The following is a 22,511-nucleotide window of genomic DNA, read 5'->3' on the forward strand; positions in this document are numbered from 1 at the left end:
AAAAAAACGCTAGTTTTTATGCAGCTAAATTTTAAGTCACATCTTCTGAACTGTGTGTCGTACAATGATATAAGCGTGCAGGTACATGCAGTGGTATGTCTGGATGGTAACTGCAAAATGTGTGGCGAATAGAGTTGGTAGTAAAGAATTAATTAATTAATTATTATGTTACGTTGAAGTTTCACTCATGAACAGTGAAAATGAAGCACAAGATAAACATTTATCCTTTCATTATTTTCTGGGCAGCGAAAAACCTTTTTAAAGATTTTAAATTATGTATGATGTTTCTTGGAAGTCGCTAGATGCTCTCATTCTCAAATACTGAATGAAATTAAATTTTTAAAAGTATTCTGTAATTGGAGCACAGTGATCTGTATAAAATGCTACAAATCAAATAAAAACAGACTGTACCGCGTTTTCTCATTTTTTATCTGTTAGCAACTGGTTTCGACCCTTTCCTAAGTCCATCTTCAGACTTTTTCCCGCCATTATGGCTGCTGGTGGCGGCAGACGGAGCGCGATCCATCTACATCTACATCATACTCCGCAAGCCACCTAATGGTGTGTGGCGGAGGGTACTTTCGGTACCACTATCTGATCCCTCCAACCCTGTTCCAGTGAGTGGGAAGAATGGTTGTCGGTAAGCCTCTGTATTGGCTCTATTTTCTCGAATTTTCTCCTCGTGGTCAATTCGCGAGATGTATGTGGGGGGGGGGGGGGGGGGGGGGGGGGGAAGCAATATGTTGTCCGACTCCTCCTGAAAAGTGTTGTCCCGAAATATTCAATAGTAAATCTCTCCGTGATGCACAACATCTCTCCTGTAACGTCTGCCAGTGGAAATTGTTTAGCATCTCCGTGACGCTCTCTCGCCAGCTAAACGACCCCGTGACGAAACGCGCCGCTCTTCGTTGGATCTTCTCTGTCTCCTCTATCAGTCCTGCCTGGTAGGGATCCCAGAGAGATGAACAATACTCAAGAATCGGACGAACAAACGCCTTATAGGCCACTCCTTTCGTGAATGAGTTACGTCCTTCAAATTCTTCCGATGAGTCTGACTCTGGTGTCTGCTTTTCCCACTATCTGTTTTATATGGTCATTCCACTTACGGCCACTTTGGGTAGTTACGCCTAGATATTTTACGGCCGACGCTGTCTCCTGTAGTTTATCATAAATAGTGTAGCTGTACAGTAGTGGATTTCTTTTCCTATGTATGCACAATATGTTACATTTATTTACGTTCAGGGTCAATTGCCAGAGCCTGCACCAGTCATCAATTCTCTGCAGGTCGTTCTGCAAATTCTTACTCTCTTCTGACGTTGCTACTTTGGTGGAGAAACTGCATCATCTGCAAATAGGCGTAAAGAGCATCCGACGCTTTCTACTAGATCATTTATTTATATTGTAAACAGCAACGTCCTGTCACACTTGCCTGTGGTACTCCGGATATTACCTTTACATCTGTCGATTTAGTTTCGTTAAGGGCGACGTGTTGAGTTCTATCTGCAAGAAAGTCTTGAATCCAATCGCAGGTCTGCTCCGATACTCCATAAGCTCGAATTTTTTTCATTAAACGCCAATGCGGGACGGTGTCAAACGCCTCACTGAAATCAAGGAACACCGCATCAACCTGAGCGCCGTTGTCCAGGAGGAACAGAGTGAGCTGAGTTTCGCACGATCTCTGCTTGCGGAATCGATGTTGATTTTTATAGAGGCGATGTTCACTTCCCAAAAGCGTCATAATTCTTGAACATAAAACATATTCCAGAATTCTACAACAGATTGACGCCAACGATGTAGGTCTATAATTGTGTGGATCTGTCTTACGGCCTTTCTTAAAAACGGGAATGGCCTGCGCTTTCTTCCAGTCGTTAGGTACCTTTCGTTGCCCAAGCGATCTACGATAAATTAATGCTAGAAGGGATGCAAGCTCTTTCGCATAATCATTATACAATCTTATAGGTATCTCATCTGGTGCTGAAGCCTTCCCGCTACTCAGCGATTGTAGCTGCTTTTCAATTCCGTGTTCAGTTATCTCAGTATCTGCCATTTCGATGTTCGTACGACGATTGAAAGGAGGAACAGTGTTACGATTTTACGCAGTGAAACAACTTCGGAAGACCAAATTTAGTATTTCGGCCTTCTCTCTATCTTCCGTTTCGGTGCTGGTGTGGTCGCTGAGAGAATGAACAGATGATTTTAACCAACTTACTGATTTTACATACGACCAAAATCTGTTAGGTTTTTGCTTAGGTCGATAGACAATGTCTTACTTTCAAAATCATTGAACGCTTCTCTCATTGCTCTCCTTACGCTCATTTTCGCTTCGTTCAACTTTTGTTTGTCAGCTAGGTTTTTACTTCTCTTGAATCTGAGATGGTGCTCTTTGTTTACGTAGCGCTTTTCTGACACGGCTATTACACCATGTTGGATCTTTACCATCCCTTAAAACCTTACTCTGAACCTAGTTGTCTAGGCCATATTGAACGATGCCTTTAAATTTTTCCATTTGTTCTCCACATCTTCGTCCTCATCACCGAATATTCGATGCTGACTGCTGAGAGATTCTGAAATTTGTATCTTGTCAATCTTGTGAGCAAATATATCTACCTACCTTTCTTAACATTCCTTGTAGGACCCATCGTTATAGATGCTGTTACAGTTTCATGATCATGGATACCTCGCTCTCCATTAACTGATTCGATAAGTTCAGGTCTCTTAGTTTCAAGGGGGTCTAGGACGTTACCCTCACGAGTTGGTCCACTAACTATCTGCTCAATGTAATTTTCAGATAAGACATCCAGAACAATGCCATACAATTCCCTGTCTCTGGCACCAGTTTTGATGGCATAACGCTCCCGATCTATATCTGGCAAGTTGAAGTCATTCCCTATTGCAACGACATGATTAGGAAAATTAGTAATGATATTCTTACTAGTTCTGTCCGAAGCGCTCTACAACCACAGACCCTGACCCAGGTGGTCTATGAAAGTATTCGATCACCATTTTTGACTGTTCTTTGATACTCTATTTCACCCAGATTAATTCACATTCGGAATCCTTGATAACCTCGTTAGATTTTATCAAATTTTTTACTGCAATAAACACGCCGCCACCATTGGCGACTAACCTATGCTTACGATAAACATTCCAATCTGGACTTGGTATTTCGTTGTCATTGACGTCTGGTTTCAACCAGTTTTCTGTTCCCAATACTATCTGTATATTATAACCTTCAGTAGCGATACCAATTCTGTGACCTTTCCTTGTATGCTCCTGCAGTTTACTAAACTCATATTAATCTTTTCTATCTCTGATCTGCGAGGACCAAGATTCTCTGAGGTCGCTGTGGCTGACTCAACAGGAAAATCGTCTTTTATTCCAAGGGAGGGATTCTCTAACCTAAAACAGCTCCATGTGCACGCCACACGTACTCCGCTACCCTAGTAGCCGCTTCCTGCATGTAGTGCACGCTTGACCTATTGAGGGGAACCCTACAATTCTGCACCGGATAGCGGAGGTCGAGAAATTCGCATCCGATACCGTCGCAGAGTCGTCTGAGCCTCTGGTTTAGACCTTCCAATCCTCTCCAAAGCAGAGGACCGCGACCAGTCTTGGGTATGATGCTACAAACAGACAGCTTAGCCTGCACCCTGCGTGCGTTGCTAGCTGCCTTCACCAAAAAAGCCAGCCGCCAAAAGGAGCCGAGGATGGCCTCAGAACCCAAGCGGCAGGCGTCATTCGTGCCGACATGTGCCACTACATGCAGCCGGTTGCACCCAGTGCGCTCGATAGCCGCATGCAGGGCCTCCTCCACATCACGGATGAGACCTCCCGGCAAACATACCGAATGAACACTGAAATTCTTTCACGCTTTACCTGCTATCTCCCTGAGGGGTTCCATCACCCGCCTAACACTGGAGCTCCCAGTGACTAGCATACCCACCGTCTGTACTTTTCCGGACTGGGCCAACTGGAGAGGCATCCAGTGCTGACTCAGAGTTATCATCAACACTGGGTAACACCTTTTGTTAAGAGGTAGGGACCCAGCCGCACGGCCTACTCCCTCTTTCGCCTTTCGCCCAGTGACACACTGTCTGCCACCCAATCTGGAGTGAGGACGGTCCGGTCAGATGTTGCGTATCAGAAGCCGCAGCGACGTCTGGGTCACCAGGGGATTCCAGTGGCACCAAAGGTGTCGTAGGTCTCGTCACTGCGCCCCGACGTCACCGCAATTTTGAGCATTAGCTAGAAGCTTGTCGACGGTAGCTAACGCAGCTTCCACCTGCTTACGGACAGCAGCTAACTCTCCTTGTATCCGCTCACAACAAGCACACTCTCTGTTGTTGTGGTCTTCAGTCCTGAGACTGGTTTGATGCAGCTCTCCATGCTACTCTATCCTGTGCAAGCTTCTTCATCTCCCAGTACCTACTGCAACCTACATCCATCTAAATCTGCTTAGTGTATTCATCTCTTGGTCTCCCTCTATGATTTTTACCCTCCACGCTGCCCTCCAATACTAAATTGGTGATCCCTTGATGCCTCAGGACATGTCCTACCAACCGATCCCTTCTTCTTGTCAAATTGTGCCACAAACTCCTCTTCTCCCCAATTCTATTCAATACCTCCTCATTAGTTATGTGATCTGCCCATCTAATCTTCAGCATTCTTCTGTAGCACCACATTTCGAAAGCTTCTATTCTCTTCTTGTCTAAACTATTTATAGTCCATGTTTGACTTTCATACATGGCTACTCTCCATACAAATACTTTCAGAAACGACTTCCTGACACTTAAATCTATACTCGATGTTAACAAATTTATCTTCTTCAGGAACACTTTCCTTGCCATTGCCAGTCTACATTTTATATCCTCTCTACTTCAACCATCATCAGTTATTTTGCTCCTCAAATAGCATAACTCCTTTACTACTTTAAGTGTCTCATTTCCTAATCTAATTCCCTCAGCATCACCCGACTTAATTCGACTACATTCCATTATCCTCGTTTTGCTTTTGTTGACGTTCGTCTTATATCCTCCCTTCAAGACACTGTCCATTCCATTCAACTGCTCTTCCAAGTCCTTTGCTGTCTCTGACAGAATTACAATGTCATCGGCGAACCTCAAAGTTTTTATTTCTTCTCCATGGATTTTAATTTCTACTCCGAATTTTTCTTTTGTTTCCTTTACTGCTTGCTCAATATACAGATTGAACAACATCGGGGAGAGGCTACAACCCTGTCTCACTCCCTTCCCAACCACTGCTTCCCTTTCATGTCCCTCTCTAGCCATATCAAATTGTGTATAAAATAGATATAAGGTCTTAAATGGTGCTAGTGAGTTTGAAAATATACCAAAGGAGAATCAAGTAACAATAAAAGTTGCTGTGCAAATTTCTAACTGTACTCTGAGACTGCAAGCTATTAGAATTGACCACCTTACTTCTGTAGATCTCGCTCCGTCTGCCGCCACCAGAAGCCATAAGGTAGGGAAAAGTCTGAAGATGGTCTCAGAAAGGGCCGAAACTGGTTGCTCACAAAAAATCTGAAAACGCGATCGAGATTGTTTTTACTTGACTTTTGAATGACTGTAGGATGGGTAATTTAAGCTCTGTGAGTTACGGTGTCTCACGATATACACACAGTTTCTAATTGTAATACTTACTGTGCTAAACCAGTTAATTAATAGGTTGTGACAGCATTTTAAATTTTTAGTTTTGGCCAATTATAGAAAATAATGTAAATCAAATTTTCTTGCCCCTGGAAGTCATTATACAGGTAGCCTGCAATTGGGGCTATGCATCGGGTTAGCCATTTAGTAATATAAGAGTGCATTAAAAAGAATCATCAGATTTGGCATGTCTATAATTCTGAAACTAATAAAAATATACAATGAATTTTGTTGTTTGATGAACAGGAAACCCAAAAAAGTTTTTTTTCCATACATTTTCATAGGTGTTCAATATGCTCCCCTTGAGGTGCACGGCATATCTCAGTGCGGTATTTAAATTATCCCCACACTCCAGCGATCATGTCTTGCGTTGCAGCTTCCGCAGCCGCTGTTAAGCGATGTCTCAGTTCATTCATTGTTGTTGGTGACAGAGTCTCTTATAAGCCGACACAAGAAATAATCACATGCAGCTAGGTCCAGTGACCTTGGAGGTCAGTAATGTAAGGCTGAATCATTTGGTCTAGTGTGACCGATCCATCGTTCAGTAATCCTTCGGTTTAAAAACTCCCTCATTTGCAGATGCCAGCGTGGTGGTGCCCCATCCTGTTCGTAAATGAAGACATTCGAATCAGTCTCCAACTATGAGAAAAGAAGGTTCTCAAGCATATCGAGATATGAGCTCCCTGTAACATTGTTCTCGGCAAAGAAAAATTTACCGTACACCTTTTCCCCGTGAAGCTGCACAAAACACATTAAATTTTGGAGAGTCCCTGTCAGGTTGTACAACTTCACGTCGTTGTTCCGTGCCCCATAGTCACAGATTATGACGGTCCACCTTTCCATTTAAGCACGGAAGGAAAGTGTCATCCTCCATCTTGCCAAGAACGAAATTGCAGAACTCTGCACGTTGTTGTTTGTCACCTTCACGAAAAGTCTGCAGTAGCTGAATTTTGTACGGTTTCATGTGTAAACGTCGATGAACCACACGCCAGACGGACATCGGGGGCATGCTGAGCTGTCGAGCTGCACGGCGAAAGGATTTGTGCGGACTCCTTGTGGAACTATGGCGGATGCGTTCGACGTCTGTGTCAGATACTCGGAGACGGCCCGGCGATTTGCCTTTACACAAACAACTTGTTTCTCGGAATTGCTCATGCCTTCGTCAAATGCTCTGTGCTGTAGGATGATGCACACCGTCCCTAGTACGAAAGTCACCATGAACAGTTATTACTGACCCGCTCTGCTCAAAACGTAGAACACAAAAGCTTTCTGTTGTCCTGACACCATTTAGAACTGAAATGGGCGCACACTGCTGCTACCTAGCGGGAACCGTGTAAAACTCGAGAGTTTGCTCTTTCCAATAGTACGTTGTTCATCTACATCTACATCTACATCCATGCTCCGCAAGCCTCCTGACGGTGTGTGGCGGAGGGTACCTTGAGTACCTCTATGGGTTCTCCCTTCTATTCCAGTCTCGTATTGTTCGTGGAAAGAAGGATTGTCGGTATGCTTCTGTGTGTGCTCTAATCTCTCTGATTTTAACCTCATGGTCTCTCCGCGAGATATATGTAGGAGGGAGCGATATACTGCTTGACTCTTCGGTGAAGGTATGTTCTCGAAACTTTAACAAAAGCCCGTACCGAGCTACTGAGCGTCTCTCCTGCAGAGTATTCCACTGGAGTTTATCTATCATCTCCGTAACGCTTTCGCGATTACTAAATTATCCTGTAACGAAGCGCGCTGCTCTCCGTTGGATCTTCTCTCTCTCTTCTATGAACCCTATTTGGTACGGATCCCACAATGATGAGCAATATTCAAGCAGTGGGCGAACAAGCGTACTGTAACCTACTTCCTTTAAATTTCCTGGCAGATTAAAACTGTGTGCCCGACCGAGACTCGAACTCGGTATCTTTGCCTTTCGCGGGCAAGTGCTCTACCATCTGAGCTACCGAAGCACGACTCACGCCCGGTCTCACAGCTTCACTTCTGTAAAGTTTGGAAGGTAGGAGACGAGATACTGTCAGAAGTGAAGCTGTGAGACCGGGCGTGAGTCGTGCTTCGGTAGCTCAGATGGTAGAGCACTTGCCCGCGAAAGGCAAAGGTCCCGATTTCGAGTCTCGGTCGGGCACACAGTTTTAATCTGCCAGGAAGTTTCATATCAGCGCACACTCCGCTGCAGAGTGAAAATCTCATTCTGGAAACATTCCCCAGGCTGTGGCTAAGCCATGTCTCCGCATTATCCTTTCTTTCAGGAGTGCTAGTTCTGCAAGGTTCGCAGCAGAGCTTCTGTAAAGTTTGGAAGGTAGGAGACGAGATACTGTCAGAAGTGAAGCTGTGAGACCGGGCGTGAGTCGTGCTTCGGTAGCTCAGATGGTAGAGCACTTGCCCGCGAAAGGCAAAGGTCCCGATTTCGAGTCTCGGTCGGGCACACAGTTTTAATCTGCCAGGAAGTTTCATACCAGCGCACACTCCGCTGCAGAGTGAAAATCTCATTCTGGAAACATTCCCCAGGCTGTGGCTAAGCCATGTCTCCGCATTATCCTTTCTTTCAGGAGTGCTAGTTCTGCAAGGTTCGCAGCAGAGCTTCTGTAAAGTTTGGAAGGTAGGAGACGAGATACTGTCAGAAGTGAAGCTGTGAGACCGGGCGTGAGTCGTGCTTCGGTAGCTCAGATGGTAGAGCACTTGCCCGCGAAAGGCAAAGGTCCCGATTTCGAGTCTCGGTCGGGCACACAGTTTTAATCTGCCAGGAAGTTTCATATCAGCGCACACTCCGCTGCAGAGTGAAAATCTCATTCTGGAAACATTCCCCAGGCTGTGGCTAAGCCATGTCTCCGCATTATCCTTTCTTTCAGGAGTGCTAGTTCTGCAAGGTTCGCAGCAGAGCTTCTGTAAAGTTTGGAAGGTAGGAGACGAGATACTGTCAGAAGTGAAGCTGTGAGACCGGGCGTGAGTCGTGCTTCGGTAGCTCAGATGGTAGAGCACTTGCCCGCGAAAGGCAAAGGTCCCGATTTCGAGTCTCGGTCGGGCACACAGTTTTAATCTGCCAGGAAGTTTCATATCAGCGCACACTCCGCTGCAGAGTGAAAATCTCATTCTGGAAACATCCCCCAGGCTGTGGCTAAGCCATGTCTCCGCATTATCCTTTCTTTCAGGAGTGCTAGTTCCGCAAGGTTCGCAGGAGAGCTTCTGTAAAGTTTGGAAGGTAGGAGACGAGATACTGTCAGAAGTGAAGCTGTGAGACCGGGCGTGAGTCGTGCTTCGGTAGCTCAGATGGTAGAGCACTTGCCCGCGAAAGGCAAAGGTCCCGATTTCGAGTCTCGGTCGGGCACACAGTTTTAATCTGCCAGGAAGTTTCATATCAGCGCACACTCCGCTGCAGAGTGAAAATCTCATTCTGGAAACATCCCCCAGGCTGTGGCTAAGCCATGTCTCCGCATTATCCTTCCTTTCAGGAGTGCTAGTTCTGCAAGGTTCGCAGCAGAGCTTCTGTAAAGTTTGGAAGGTAGGAGACGAGATAATGTCAGAAGTGAAGCTGTGAGACCGGGCGTGAGTCGTGCTTCGGTAGCTCAGATGGTAGAGCACTTGCCCGCGAAAGGCAAAGGTCCCGATTTCGAGTCTCGGTCGGGCACACAGTTTTAATCTGCCAGGAAGTTTCATATCAGCGCACACTCCGCTGCAGAGTGAAAATCTCATTCTGGAAACATCCCCCAGGCTGTGGCTAAGCCATGTCTCCGCATTATCCTTTCTTTCAGGAGTGCTAGTTCTGCAAGGTTCGCAGGAGAGCTTCTGTAAAGTTTGGAAGGTAGGAGACGAGATAATGTCAGAAGTGAAGCTGTGAGACCGGGCGTGAGTCGTGCTTCGGTAGCTCAGATGGTAGAGCACTTGCCCGCGAAAGGCAAAGGTCCCGATTTCGAGTCTCGGTCGGGCACACAGTTTTAATCTGCCAGGAAGTTTCATATCAGCGCACACTCCGCTGCAGAGTGAAAATCTCATTCTGGAAACATCCCCCAGGCTGTGGCTAACCCATGTCTCCGCATTATCCTTTCTTTCAGGAGTGCTAGTTCTGCAAGGTTCGCAGGAGAGCTTCTGTAAAGTTTGGAAGGTAGGAGACGAGATAATGTCAGAAGTGAAGCTGTGAGACCGGGCGTGAGTCGTGCTTCGGTAGCTCAGATGGTAGAGCACTTGCCCACGAAAGGCAAAGGTCCCGATTTCGAGTCTCGGTCGGGCACACAGTTTTAATCTGCCAGGAAGTTTCATATCAGCGCACACTCCGCTGCAGAGTGAAAATCTCATTCTGGAAACATCCCCCAGGCTGTGGCTAAGCCATGTTTCCGCATTATCCTTTCTTTCAGGAGTGCTAGTTCTGCAAGGTTCGCAGGAGAGCTTCTGTAAAGTTTGGAAGGTAGGAGACGAGATAATGTCAGAAGTGAAGCTGTGAGACCGGGCGTGAGTCGTGCTTCGGTAGCTCAGATGGTAGAGCACTTGCCCGCGAAAGGCAAAGGTCCCGATTTCGAGTCTCGGTCGGGCACACAGTTTTAATCTGCCAGGAAGTTTCATATCAGCGCACACTCCGCTGCAGAGTGAAAATCTCATTCTGGAAACATCCCCCAGGCTGTGGCTAAGCCATGTCTCCGCATTATCCTTTCTTTCAGGAGTGCTAGTTCTGCAAGGTTCGCAGGAGAGCTTCTGTAAAGTTTGGAAGGTAGGAGACGAGATAATGTCAGAAGTGAAGCTGTGAGACCGGGCGTGAGTCGTGCTTCGGTAGCTCAGATGGTAGAGCACTTGCCCGCGAAAGGCAAAGGTCCCGATTTCGAGTCTCGGTCGGGCACACAGTTTTAATCTGCCAGGAAGTTTCATATCAGCGCACACTCCGCTGCAGAGTGAAAATCTCATTCTGGAAACATCCCCCAGGCTGTGGCTAAGCCATGTCTCCGCATTATCCTTTCTCTCAGGAGTGCTAGTTCTGCAAGGTTCGCAGCAGAGCTTCTGTAAAGTTTGGAAGGTAGGAGACGAGATAATGTCAGAAGTGAAGCTGTGAGACCGGGCGTGAGTCGTGCTTCGGTAGCTCAGATGGTAGAGCACTTGCCCGCGAAAGGCAAAGGTCCCGATTTCGAGTCTCGGTCGGGCACACAGTTTTAATCTGCCAGGAAGTTTCATATCAGCGCACACTCCGCTGCAGAGTGAAAATCTCATTCTGGAAACATCCCCCAGGCTGTGGCTAAGCCATGTCTCCGCATTATCCTTTCTTTCAGGAGTGCTAGTTCTGCAAGGTTCGCAGCAGAGCTTCTGTAAAGTTTGGAAGGTAGGAGACGAGATAATGTCAGAAGTGAAGCTGTGAGACCGGGCGTGAGTCGTGCTTCGGTAGCTCAGATGGTAGAGCACTTGCCCGCGAAAGGCAAAGGTCCCGATTTCGAGTCTCGGTCGGGCACACAGTTTTAATCTGCCAGGAAGTTTCATATCAGCGCACACTCCGCTGCAGAGTGAAAATCTCATTCTGGAAACATCCCCCAGGCTGTGGCTAAGCCATGTCTCCGCATTATCCTTTCTTTCAGGAGTGCTAGTTCTGCAAGGTTCGCAGGAGAGCTTCTGTAAAGTTTGGAAGGTAGGAGACGAGATAATGTCAGAAGTGAAGCTGTGAGACCGGGCGTGAGTCGTGCTTCGGTAGCTCAGATGGTAGAGCACTTGCCCGCGAAAGGCAAAGGTCCCGATTTCGAGTCTCGGTCGGGCACACAGTTTTAATCTGCCAGGAAGTTTCATATCAGCGCACACTCCGCTGCAGAGTGAAAATCTCATTCTGGAAACATCCCCCAGGCTGTGGCTAAGCCATGTCTCCGCATTATCCTTTCTTTCAGGAGTGCTAGTTCTGCAAGGTTCGCAGGAGAGCTTCTGTAAAGTTTGGAAGGTAGGAGACGAGATAATGTCAGAAGTGAAGCTGTGAGACCGGGCGTGAGTCGTGCTTCGGTAGCTCAGATGGTAGAGCACTTGCCCGCGAAAGGCAAAGGTCCCGATTTCGAGTCTCGGTCGGGCACACAGTTTTAATCTGCCAGGAAGTTTCATATCAGCGCACACTCCGCTGCAGAGTGAAAATCTCATTCTGGAAACATCCCCCAGGCTGTGGCTAAGCCATGTCTCCGCATTATCCTTTCTCTCAGGAGTGCTAGTTCTGCAAGGTTCGCAGCAGAGCTTCTGTAAAGTTTGGAAGGTAGGAGACGAGATAATGTCAGAAGTGAAGCTGTGAGACCGGGCGTGAGTCGTGCTTCGGTAGCTCAGATGGTAGAGCACTTGCCCGCGAAAGGCAAAGGTCCCGATTTCGAGTCTCGGTCGGGCACACAGTTTTAATCTGCCAGGAAGTTTCATATCAGCGCACACTCCGCTGCAGAGTGAAAATCTCATTCTGGAAACATCCCCCAGGCTGTGGCTAAGCCATGTCTCCGCATTATCCTTTCTCTCAGGAGTGCTAGTTCTGCAAGGTTCGCAGCAGAGCTTCTGTAAAGTTTGGAAGGTAGGAGACGAGATAATGTCAGAAGTGAAGCTGTGAGACCGGGCGTGAGTCGTGCTTCGGTAGCTCAGATGGTAGAGCACTTGCCCGCGAAAGGCAAAGGTCCCGATTTCGAGTCTCGGTCGGGCACACAGTTTTAATCTGCCAGGAAGTTTCATATCAGCGCACACTCCGCTGCAGAGTGAAAATCTCATTCTGGAAACATCCCCCGGGCTGTGGCTAAGCCATGTCTCCGCATTATCCTTTCTTTCAGGAGTGCTAGTTCTGCAAGGTTCGCAGGAGAGCTTCTGTAAAGTTTGGAAGGTAGGAGACGAGATAATGTCAGAAGTGAAGCTGTGAGACCGGGCGTGAGTCGTGCTTCGGTAGCTCAGATGGTAGAGCACTTGCCCGCGAAAGGCAAAGGTCCCGATTTCGAGTCTCGGTCGGGCACACAGTTTTAATCTGCCAGGAAGTTTCATATCAGCGCACACTCCGCTGCAGAGTGAAAATCTCATTCTGGAAACATCCCCCAGGCTGTGGCTAAGCCATGTCTCCGCATTATCCTTTCTTTCAGGAGTGCTAGTTCTGCAAGGTTCGCAGGAGAGCTTCTGTAAAGTTTGGAAGGTAGGAGACGAGATAATGTCAGAAGTGAAGCTGTGAGACCGGGCGTGAGTCGTGCTTCGGTAGCTCAGATGGTAGAGCACTTGCCCGCGAAAGGCAAAGGTCCCGATTTCGAGTCTCGGTCGGGCACACAGTTTTAATCTGCCAGGAAGTTTCATATCAGCGCACACTCCGCTGCAGAGTGAAAATCTCATTCTGGAAACATCCCCCAGGCTGTGGCTAAGCCATGTCTCCGCATTATCCTTTCTCTCAGGAGTGCTAGTTCTGCAAGGTTCGCAGCAGAGCTTCTGTAAAGTTTGGAAGGTAGGAGACGAGATAATGTCAGAAGTGAAGCTGTGAGACCGGGCGTGAGTCGTGCTTCGGTAGCTCAGATGGTAGAGCACTTGCCCGCGAAAGGCAAAGGTCCCGATTTCGAGTCTCGGTCGGGCACACAGTTTTAATCTGCCAGGAAGTTTCATATCAGCGCACACTCCGCTGCAGAGTGAAAATCTCATTCTGGAAACATCCCCCAGGCTGTGGCTAAGCCATGTCTCCGCATTATCCTTTCTCTCAGGAGTGCTAGTTCTGCAAGGTTCGCAGCAGAGCTTCTGTAAAGTTTGGAAGGTAGGAGACGAGATAATGTCAGAAGTGAAGCTGTGAGACCGGGCGTGAGTCGTGCTTCGGTAGCTCAGATGGTAGAGCACTTGCCCGCGAAAGGCAAAGGTCCCGATTTCGAGTCTCGGTCGGGCACACAGTTTTAATCTGCCAGGAAGTTTCATATCAGCGCACACTCCGCTGCAGAGTGAAAATCTCATTCTGGAAACATCCCCCAGGCTGTGGCTAAGCCATGTCTCCGCATTATCCTTTCTTTCAGGAGTGCTAGTTCTGCAAGGTTCGCAGGAGAGCTTCTGTAAAGTTTGGAAGGTAGGAGACGAGATAATGTCAGAAGTGAAGCTGTGAGACCGGGCGTGAGTCGTGCTTCGGTAGCTCAGATGGTAGAGCACTTGCCCGCGAAAGGCAAAGGTCCCGATTTCGAGTCTCGGTCGGGCACACAGTTTTAATCTGCCAGGAAGTTTCATATCAGCGCACACTCCGCTGCAGAGTGAAAATCTCATTCTGGAAACATCCCCCAGGCTGTGGCTAAGCCATGTCTCCGCATTATCCTTTCTTTCAGGAGTGCTAGTTCTGCAAGGTTCGCAGGAGAGCTTCTGTAAAGTTTGGAAGGTAGGAGACGAGATAATGTCAGAAGTGAAGCTGTGAGACCGGGCGTGAGTCGTGCTTCGGTAGCTCAGATGGTAGAGCACTTGCCCGCGAAAGGCAAAGGTCCCGATTTCGAGTCTCGGTCGGGCACACAGTTTTAATCTGCCAGGAAGTTTCATATCAGCGCACACTCCGCTGCAGAGTGAAAATCTCATTCTGGAAACATCCCCCAGGCTGTGGCTAAGCCATGTCTCCGCATTATCCTTTCTTTCAGGAGTGCTAGTTCTGCAAGGTTCGCAGGAGAGCTTCTGTAAAGTTTGGAAGGTAGGAGACGAGATAATGTCAGAAGTGAAGCTGTGAGACCGGGCGTGAGTCGTGCTTCGGTAGCTCAGATGGTAGAGCACTTGCCCGCGAAAGGCAAAGGTCCCGATTTCGAGTCTCGGTCGGGCACACAGTTTTAATCTGCCAGGAAGTTTCATATCAGCGCACACTCCGCTGCAGAGTGAAAATCTCATTCTGGAAACATCCCCCAGGCTGTGGCTAAGCCATGTCTCCGCATTATCCTTTCTTTCAGGAGTGCTAGTTCTGCAAGGTTCGCAGGAGAGCTTCTGTAAAGTTTGGAAGGTAGGAGACGAGATAATGTCAGAAGTGAAGCTGTGAGACCGGGCGTGAGTCGTGCTTCGGTAGCTCAGATGGTAGAGCACTTGCCCGCGAAAGGCAAAGGTCCCGATTTCGAGTCTCGGTCGGGCACACAGTTTTAATCTGCCAGGAAGTTTCATATCAGCGCACACTCCGCTGCAGAGTGAAAATCTCATTCTGGAAACATCCCCCAGGCTGTGGCTAAGCCATGTCTCCGCATTATCCTTTCTTTCAGGAGTGCTAGTTCTGCAAGGTTCGCAGGAGAGCTTCTGTAAAGTTTGGAAGGTAGGAGACGAGATAATGTCAGAAGTGAAGCTGTGAGACCGGGCGTGAGTCGTGCTTCGGTAGCTCAGATGGTAGAGCACTTGCCCGCGAAAGGCAAAGGTCCCGATTTCGAGTCTCGGTCGGGCACACAGTTTTAATCTGCCAGGAAGTTTCATATCAGCGCACACTCCGCTGCAGAGTGAAAATCTCATTCTGGAAACATCCCCCAGGCTGTGGCTAAGCCATGTCTCCGCATTATCCTTTCTTTCAGGAGTGCTAGTTCTGCAAGGTTCGCAGGAGAGCTTCTGTAAAGTTTGGAAGGTAGGAGACGAGATAATGTCAGAAGTGAAGCTGTGAGACCGGGCGTGAGTCGTGCTTCGGTAGCTCAGATGGTAGAGCACTTGCCCGCGAAAGGCAAAGGTCCCGATTTCGAGTCTCGGTCGGGCACACAGTTTTAATCTGCCAGGAAGTTTCATATCAGCGCACACTCCGCTGCAGAGTGAAAATCTCATTCTGGAAACATCCCCCAGGCTGTGGCTAAGCCATGTCTCCGCATTATCCTTTCTTTCAGGAGTGCTAGTTCTGCAAGGTTCGCAGGAGAGCTTCTGTAAAGTTTGGAAGGTAGGAGACGAGATAATGTCAGAAGTGAAGCTGTGAGACCGGGCGTGAGTCGTGCTTCGGTAGCTCAGATGGTAGAGCACTTGCCCGCGAAAGGCAAAGGTCCCGATTTCGAGTCTCGGTCGGGCACACAGTTTTAATCTGCCAGGAAGTTTCATATCAGCGCACACTCCGCTGCAGAGTGAAAATCTCATTCTGGAAACATCCCCCAGGCTGTGGCTAAGCCATGTCTCCGCATTATCCTTTCTTTCAGGAGTGCTAGTTCTGCAAGGTTCGCAGGAGAGCTTCTGTAAAGTTTGGAAGGTAGGAGACGAGATAATGTCAGAAGTGAAGCTGTGAGACCGGGCGTGAGTCGTGCTTCGGTAGCTCAGATGGTAGAGCACTTGCCCGCGAAAGGCAAAGGTCCCGATTTCGAGTCTCGGTCGGGCACACAGTTTTAATCTGCCAGGAAGTTTCATATCAGCGCACACTCCGCTGCAGAGTGAAAATCTCATTCTGGAAACATCCCCCAGGCTGTGGCTAAGCCATGTCTCCGCATTATCCTTTCTTTCAGGAGTGCTAGTTCTGCAAGGTTCGCAGGAGAGCTTCTGTAAAGTTTGGAAGGTAGGAGACGAGATAATGTCAGAAGTGAAGCTGTGAGACCGGGCGTGAGTCGTGCTTCGGTAGCTCAGATGGTAGAGCACTTGCCCGCGAAAGGCAAAGGTCCCGATTTCGAGTCTCGGTCGGGCACACAGTTTTAATCTGCCAGGAAGTTTCATATCAGCGCACACTCCGCTGCAGAGTGAAAATCTCATTCTGGAAACATCCCCCAGGCTGTGGCTAAGCCATGTCTCCGCATTATCCTTTCTTTCAGGAGTGCTAGTTCTGCAAGGTTCGCAGGAGAGCTTCTGTAAAGTTTGGAAGGTAGGAGACGAGATAATGTCAGAAGTGAAGCTGTGAGACCGGGCGTGAGTCGTGCTTCGGTAGCTCAGATGGTAGAGCACTTGCCCGCGAAAGGCAAAGGTCCCGATTTCGAGTCTCGGTCGGGCACACAGTTTTAATCTGCCAGGAAGTTTCATATCAGCGCACACTCCGCTGCAGAGTGAAAATCTCATTCTGGAAACATCCCCCAGGCTGTGGCTAAGCCATGTCTCTGCATTATCCTTTCTTTCAGGAGTGCTAGTTCTGCAAGGTTCGCAGGAGAGCTTCTGTAAAGTTTGGAAGGTAGGAGACGAGATAATGTCAGAAGTGAAGCTGTGAGACCGGGCGTGAGTCGTGCTTCGGTAGCTCAGATGGTAGAGCACTTGCCCGCGAAAGGCAAAGGTCCCGATTTCGAGTCTCGGTCGGGCACACAGTTTTAATCTGCCAGGAAGTTTCATATCAGCGCACACTCCGCTGCAGAGTGAAAATCTCATTCTGGAAACATCCCCCAGGCTGTGGCTAAGCCATGTCTCCGCATTATCCTTTCTCTCAGGAGTGCTAGTTCTGCAAGGTTCGCAGGAGAGCTTCTGTAAAGTTTGGAAGGTAGGAGACGAGATAATGTCAGAAGTGAAGCTGTGAGACCGGGCGTGAGTCGTGCTTCGGTAGCTCAGATGGTAGAGCACTTGCCCGCGAAAGGCAAAGGTCCCGATTTCGAGTCTCGGTCGGGCACACAGTTTTAATCTGCCAGGAAGTTTCATATCAGCGCACACTCCGCTGCAGAGTGAAAATCTCATTCTGGAAACATCCCCCAGGCTGTGGCTAAGCCATGTCTCCGCATTATCCTTTCTTTCAGGAGTGCTAGTTCTGCAAGGTTCGCAGGAGAGCTTCTGTAAAGTTTGGAAGGTAGGAGACGAGATAATGTCAGAAGTGAAGCTGTGAGACCGGGCGTGAGTCGTGCTTCGGTAGCTCAGATGGTAGAGCACTTGCCCGCGAAAGGCAAAGGTCCCGATTTCGAGTCTCGGTCGGGCACACAGTTTTAATCTGCCAGGAAGTTTCATATCAGCGCACACTCCGCTGCAGAGTGAAAATCTCATTCTGGAAACATCCCCCAGGCTGTGGCTAAGCCATGTCTCCGCATTATCCTTTCTCTCAGGAGTGCTAGTTCTGCAAGGTTCGCAGCAGAGCTTCTGTAAAGTTTGGAAGGTAGGAGACGAGATAATGTCAGAAGTGAAGCTGTGAGACCGGGCGTGAGTCGTGCTTCGGTAGCTCAGATGGTAGAGCACTTGCCCGCGAAAGGCAAAGGTCCCGATTTCGAGTCTCGGTCGGGCACACAGTTTTAATCTGCCAGGAAGTTTCATATCAGCGCACACTCCGCTGCAGAGTGAAAATCTCATTCTGGAAACATCCCCCAGGCTGTGGCTAAGCCATGTCTCCGCATTATCCTTTCTCTCAGGAGTGCTAGTTCTGCAAGGTTCGCAGGAGAGCTTCTGTAAAGTTTGGAAGGTAGGAGACGAGATAATGTCAGAAGTGAAGCTGTGAGACCGGGCGTGAGTCGTGCTTCGGTAGCTCAGATGGTAGAGCACTTGCCCGCGAAAGGCAAAGGTCCCGATTTCGAGTCTCGGTCGGGCACACAGTTTTAATCTGCCAGGAAGTTTCATATCAGCGCACACTCCGCTGCAGAGTGAAAATCTCATTCTGGAAACATCCCCCAGGCTGTGGCTAAGCCATGTCTCCGCATTATCCTTTCTCTCAGGAGTGCTAGTTCTGCAAGGTTCGCAGGAGAGCTTCTGTAAAGTTTGGAAGGTAGGAGACGAGATAATGTCAGAAGTGAAGCTGTGAGACCGGGCGTGAGTCGTGCTTCGGTAGCTCAGATGGTAGAGCACTTGCCCGCGAAAGGCAAAGGTCCCGATTTCGAGTCTCGGTCGGGCACACAGTTTTAATCTGCCAGGAAGTTTCATATCAGCGCACACTCCGCTGCAGAGTGAAAATCTCATTCTGGAAACATCCCCCAGGCTGTGGCTAAGCCATGTCTCCGCATTATCCTTTCTTTCAGGAGTGCTAGTTCTGCAAGGTTCGCAGGAGAGCTTCTGTAAAGTTTGGAAGGTAGGAGACGAGATAATGTCAGAAGTGAAGCTGTGAGACCGGGCGTGAGTCGTGCTTCGGTAGCTCAGATGGTAGAGCACTTGCCCGCGAAAGGCAAAGGTCCCGATTTCGAGTCTCGGTCGGGCACACAGTTTTAATCTGCCAGGAAGTTTCATATCAGCGCACACTCCGCTGCAGAGTGAAAATCTCATTCTGGAAACATCCCCCAGGCTGTGGCTAAGCCATGTCTCCGCATTATCCTTTCTTTCAGGAGTGCTAGTTCTGCAAGGTTCGCAGGAGAGCTTCTGTAAAGTTTGGAAGGTAGGAGACGAGATAATGTCAGAAGTGAAGCTGTGAGACCGGGCGTGAGTCGTGCTTCGGTAGCTCAGATGGTAGAGCACTTGCCCGCGAAAGGCAAAGGTCCCGATTTCGAGTCTCGGTCGGGCACACAGTTTTAATCTGCCAGGAAGTTTCATATCAGCGCACACTCCGCTGCAGAGTGAAAATCTCATTCTGGAAACATCCCCCAGGCTGTGGCTAAGCCATGTCTCCGCATTATCCTTTCTTTCAGGAGTGCTAGTTCTGCAAGGTTCGCAGGAGAGCTTCTGTAAAGTTTGGAAGGTAGGAGACGAGATAATGTCAGAAGTGAAGCTGTGAGACCGGGCGTGAGTCGTGCTTCGGTAGCTCAGATGGTAGAGCACTTGCCCGCGAAAGGCAAAGGTCCCGATTTCGAGTCTCGGTCGGGCACACAGTTTTAATCTGCCAGGAAGTTTCATATCAGCGCACACTCCGCTGCAGAGTGAAAATCTCATTCTGGAAACATCCCCCAGGCTGTGGCTAAGCCATGTCTCCGCATTATCCTTTCTTTCAGGAGTGCTAGTTCTGCAAGGTTCGCAGGAGAGCTTCTGTAAAGTTTGGAAGGTAGGAGACGAGATACTGTCAGAAGTGAAGCTGTGAGACCGGGCGTGAGTCGTGCTTCGGTAGCTCAGATGGTAGAGCACTTGCCCGCGAAAGGCAAAGGTCCCGAGTTCGAGTCTCGGTCGGGCACACAGTTTTAATCTGCCAGGAAGTTTCATATCAGCGTACACTCCACTGCAGAGTGAAAATCTCATTCTGGACCTACTTCCTTTGTTTTCGGATTGCATTTCCTTAGGATTCTTCCAATGAATCTCAGTCTGGCATCTGCCTTACCGACGATCAACTTTATATGATTATTCCATTTTAAATCATCCCTAATGCGTACTCCCAGATAATTTTTGGAATTAACTGCTTCCAGTTGCTGACTTAATATTTTGTAGCTAAATGATAAGGGATCTATCTTTCTATGTATTCGCAGCTCATTACACTTGTCTACATTGAGATTCAATTGCCATTGCCTGCACCATGCGTCAATTCGCTGCAGATCCTCCTGCATTTCAGTACAATTTTCCATTGTTACAACTTCTCGATACACCACTGCATCATCTGCAAAAAGCCTCAGTGAACTTCCGATGTCATCCACAAGGTCATTTATGTATACAGGGTGTTACAAAAAGGTAAGGCCAAACTTTCAGAAAACATTCCTCACACACAAATAAAGAAAAGATGTTATGTGGACATGTGCCCGGAAACGCTTAATTTCCATGTTAGAGCTCATTTTAGTTTCGTCAGTACGTACTGTACTTCCTCGATTCACCGCCAGTTGGCCCAATTGAAGGAAGGTAGTGTTGACTTCGGTGCTTGTGTTGACATGCTACTCAATGCTCTACAGTACTAGCATCAAGCACATCAGTACGTAGCATCAACAGGTTAGTGTTCATCACGAACGTGGTTTTGCAGTCAGTGCAATGTTTACAAATGCGGAGTTGGCAGATGCCCATTTGATGTATGGATTAGCACGGGGCGATAGCCGTGGCGCGGTACGTTTGTATCGAGACAGATTTCCAGAACGAAGGTGTCCCGACAGGAAGACGTTCGAAGCAATTGATCGGCGTCTTAGGGAGCACGGAACACTCCAGCCTATGACTCGCGACTGGGGAAGACCTAGAACGACGAGGATACCTGCAATGGACGAGGCAATTCTTCGTGCAGTTGACGATAACGCTAATGTCAGCGTCAGCTGCTGTACAAGGTAACGTTGACCACGTCACTGTATGGAGAGTGCTACGGGAGAACCAGTTGTTTCCGTACCATGTACAGCGTGTGCCGGCACTATCAGCAGCTGATTGGCCTCCACGGGTACACTTCTGCGGATGGTTCATCCAACAATCTGTCAATCCTCATTTGAGTGCAAATGTTCTCTTTACGGATGAGGCTTCATTCCAACGTGATCAAATTGTAAATTTTCACAATCAACATGAGTGGGCTGACGAGAATCCGCACGCAGTTGTGCAATCACGTCATCAACACAGATTTTCTGTGAACGTTTGGGTAGGCATTGTTGGTGATGTCTTGATTGGGCCCGATGTTCTTCCACCTACGCTCAATGGAGCACGTTATCATGATTTCATACGGGATACTCTACCTGTGCTGCTAGAACATGTGCCTTTACAAGTACGACACAACATGTGGTTCATGCACGATGGAGCTCCTGAACATTTCAGTCGAAGTGTTCGTACGCTTCTCAACAACAGATTTGGTGACCGATGTATTGGTAGAGGCGGACCAATTCCATGGCCTCCACGATCTCCTGACCTCAAACCTCTTGACTTTCATTTATAGGGGTGTTTGAAAGCTCTTGTCTACGCAACCCCGGCACCAAATGTAGAGACTCTTCGTGCTCGTATTGTGGACGGCTGTGACACAATACGCCATTCTCCAGGGCTGCATCAGCGTATCAGGGACTCCATGCGACGGAGGGTGGATGCATGTATCCTCGCTAACGGAGGGCATTTTGAACATTTCCTGTGACAAAGTGTTTGAAGTCACGCTGGTACTTTCTGTTGCTGTGTGTTTCCATTCCATGATTAATGTGATTTGAAGAGAAGTAATAAAATGAGCTCTAACATGGAAAGTAAGCGTTTCCGGACACATGTCCACATAACATATTTTCTTTCTTTGTGTGTGAGGAACGTTTCCTGAAAGTTTGGCCGTACCTTTTTGTAACACCCTGTATTGTGAATAGCAACGGCCCTATGACGCTCCCCTGCGGCACTCACATATCTCAAATAACATAATAATTGTGATTTCTTTTTATAATCGGATGATTCTTTTTGATACACTCCGTAGATTGTCTGGGGTAAGGCAGCATCGTGCAGCGAGAGTGGTCGCGACGGTTACCTTGCAGAAGGAGCGCTGGTCAGCGGCGGCGGAGGCTGGCTCCTGGTGCAGACACCACGACTTCCCGGCGCGCAGGGACCGCCACGAGCACGTCACGCTGCGAACACCAGCACACCGTCGTTACCCCACACCTGCAACACGTGCTACCAAACAGTACTGTGGCTCAATGTTTACGAGTGTAGCTTCCGAGTAACAGTATAGGCAGTGTTGTTGCTGTTGTAGTCTTCAGTCCTGAGACTGGTTTGATGCAGCTCTCCATGCTACTCTATCCTGTGCAAGCTTCTTCATCTCCCAGTACCTACTGCAGCCTACATCCTTCTGAATCTGTTTAGTGTATTCATCTCTTGGTCTACGATTTTTACCCTCCACGCTGTCCTCCAATACTAAATTGGTAATCCCTTGATGCCTCAGAACGTGTCTTACCAACCGATCCCTTCTTCTAGTCAAGTTGTGCCACAAACTTCTCCCCAATCCTATTCAATACCTCCTCATTACTTATGTGATCTACCCATCTAATCTTCAGCATTCTTCTGTAGCACCACATTTCGAAAGCTTCTATTCTCTTCTTGTCCAAACTATTTATCGTCTATGTTTCACTTCCATACATGGCTACACTCCATACAAATATTTTCAGAAACGACTTCCTGACACTTAAATCTATACTCGATGTTAACAATTTTCTCTTCTTCAGAAAGGCTTTCCTTGCCATTGCCAGTCTACATTTTATGTCCTCTCTACTTCCACCATCATCAGTTATTTTGCTCCCCAAATAACAAAACTCCTTTACTACTTTAAGAGTCTCATTT

General features: G+C 48.1%; 1 protein-coding gene across 1 annotated transcript in view; it reads right to left on the reverse strand.

Annotated features, from left to right (window-relative positions):
• LOC124615984 (visual pigment-like receptor peropsin) overlaps positions 1-22,511 on the reverse strand; it is a 173,328-nt gene that overhangs the window by 40,975 nt on the left and 109,842 nt on the right. Inside the window, exon 6 of the mRNA XM_047144193.1 lies at positions 21,706-21,802. Within this exon, the coding sequence (XP_047000149.1) occupies positions 21,706-21,802 (97 nt within the window). The remainder of the gene's footprint in view (positions 1-21,705; positions 21,803-22,511) is intronic.

Source organism: Schistocerca americana, chromosome 5 (genome assembly GCF_021461395.2).
Source record: "Schistocerca americana isolate TAMUIC-IGC-003095 chromosome 5, iqSchAmer2.1, whole genome shotgun sequence".
Lineage (NCBI taxonomy): Eukaryota > Metazoa > Arthropoda > Insecta > Orthoptera > Acrididae > Schistocerca > Schistocerca americana.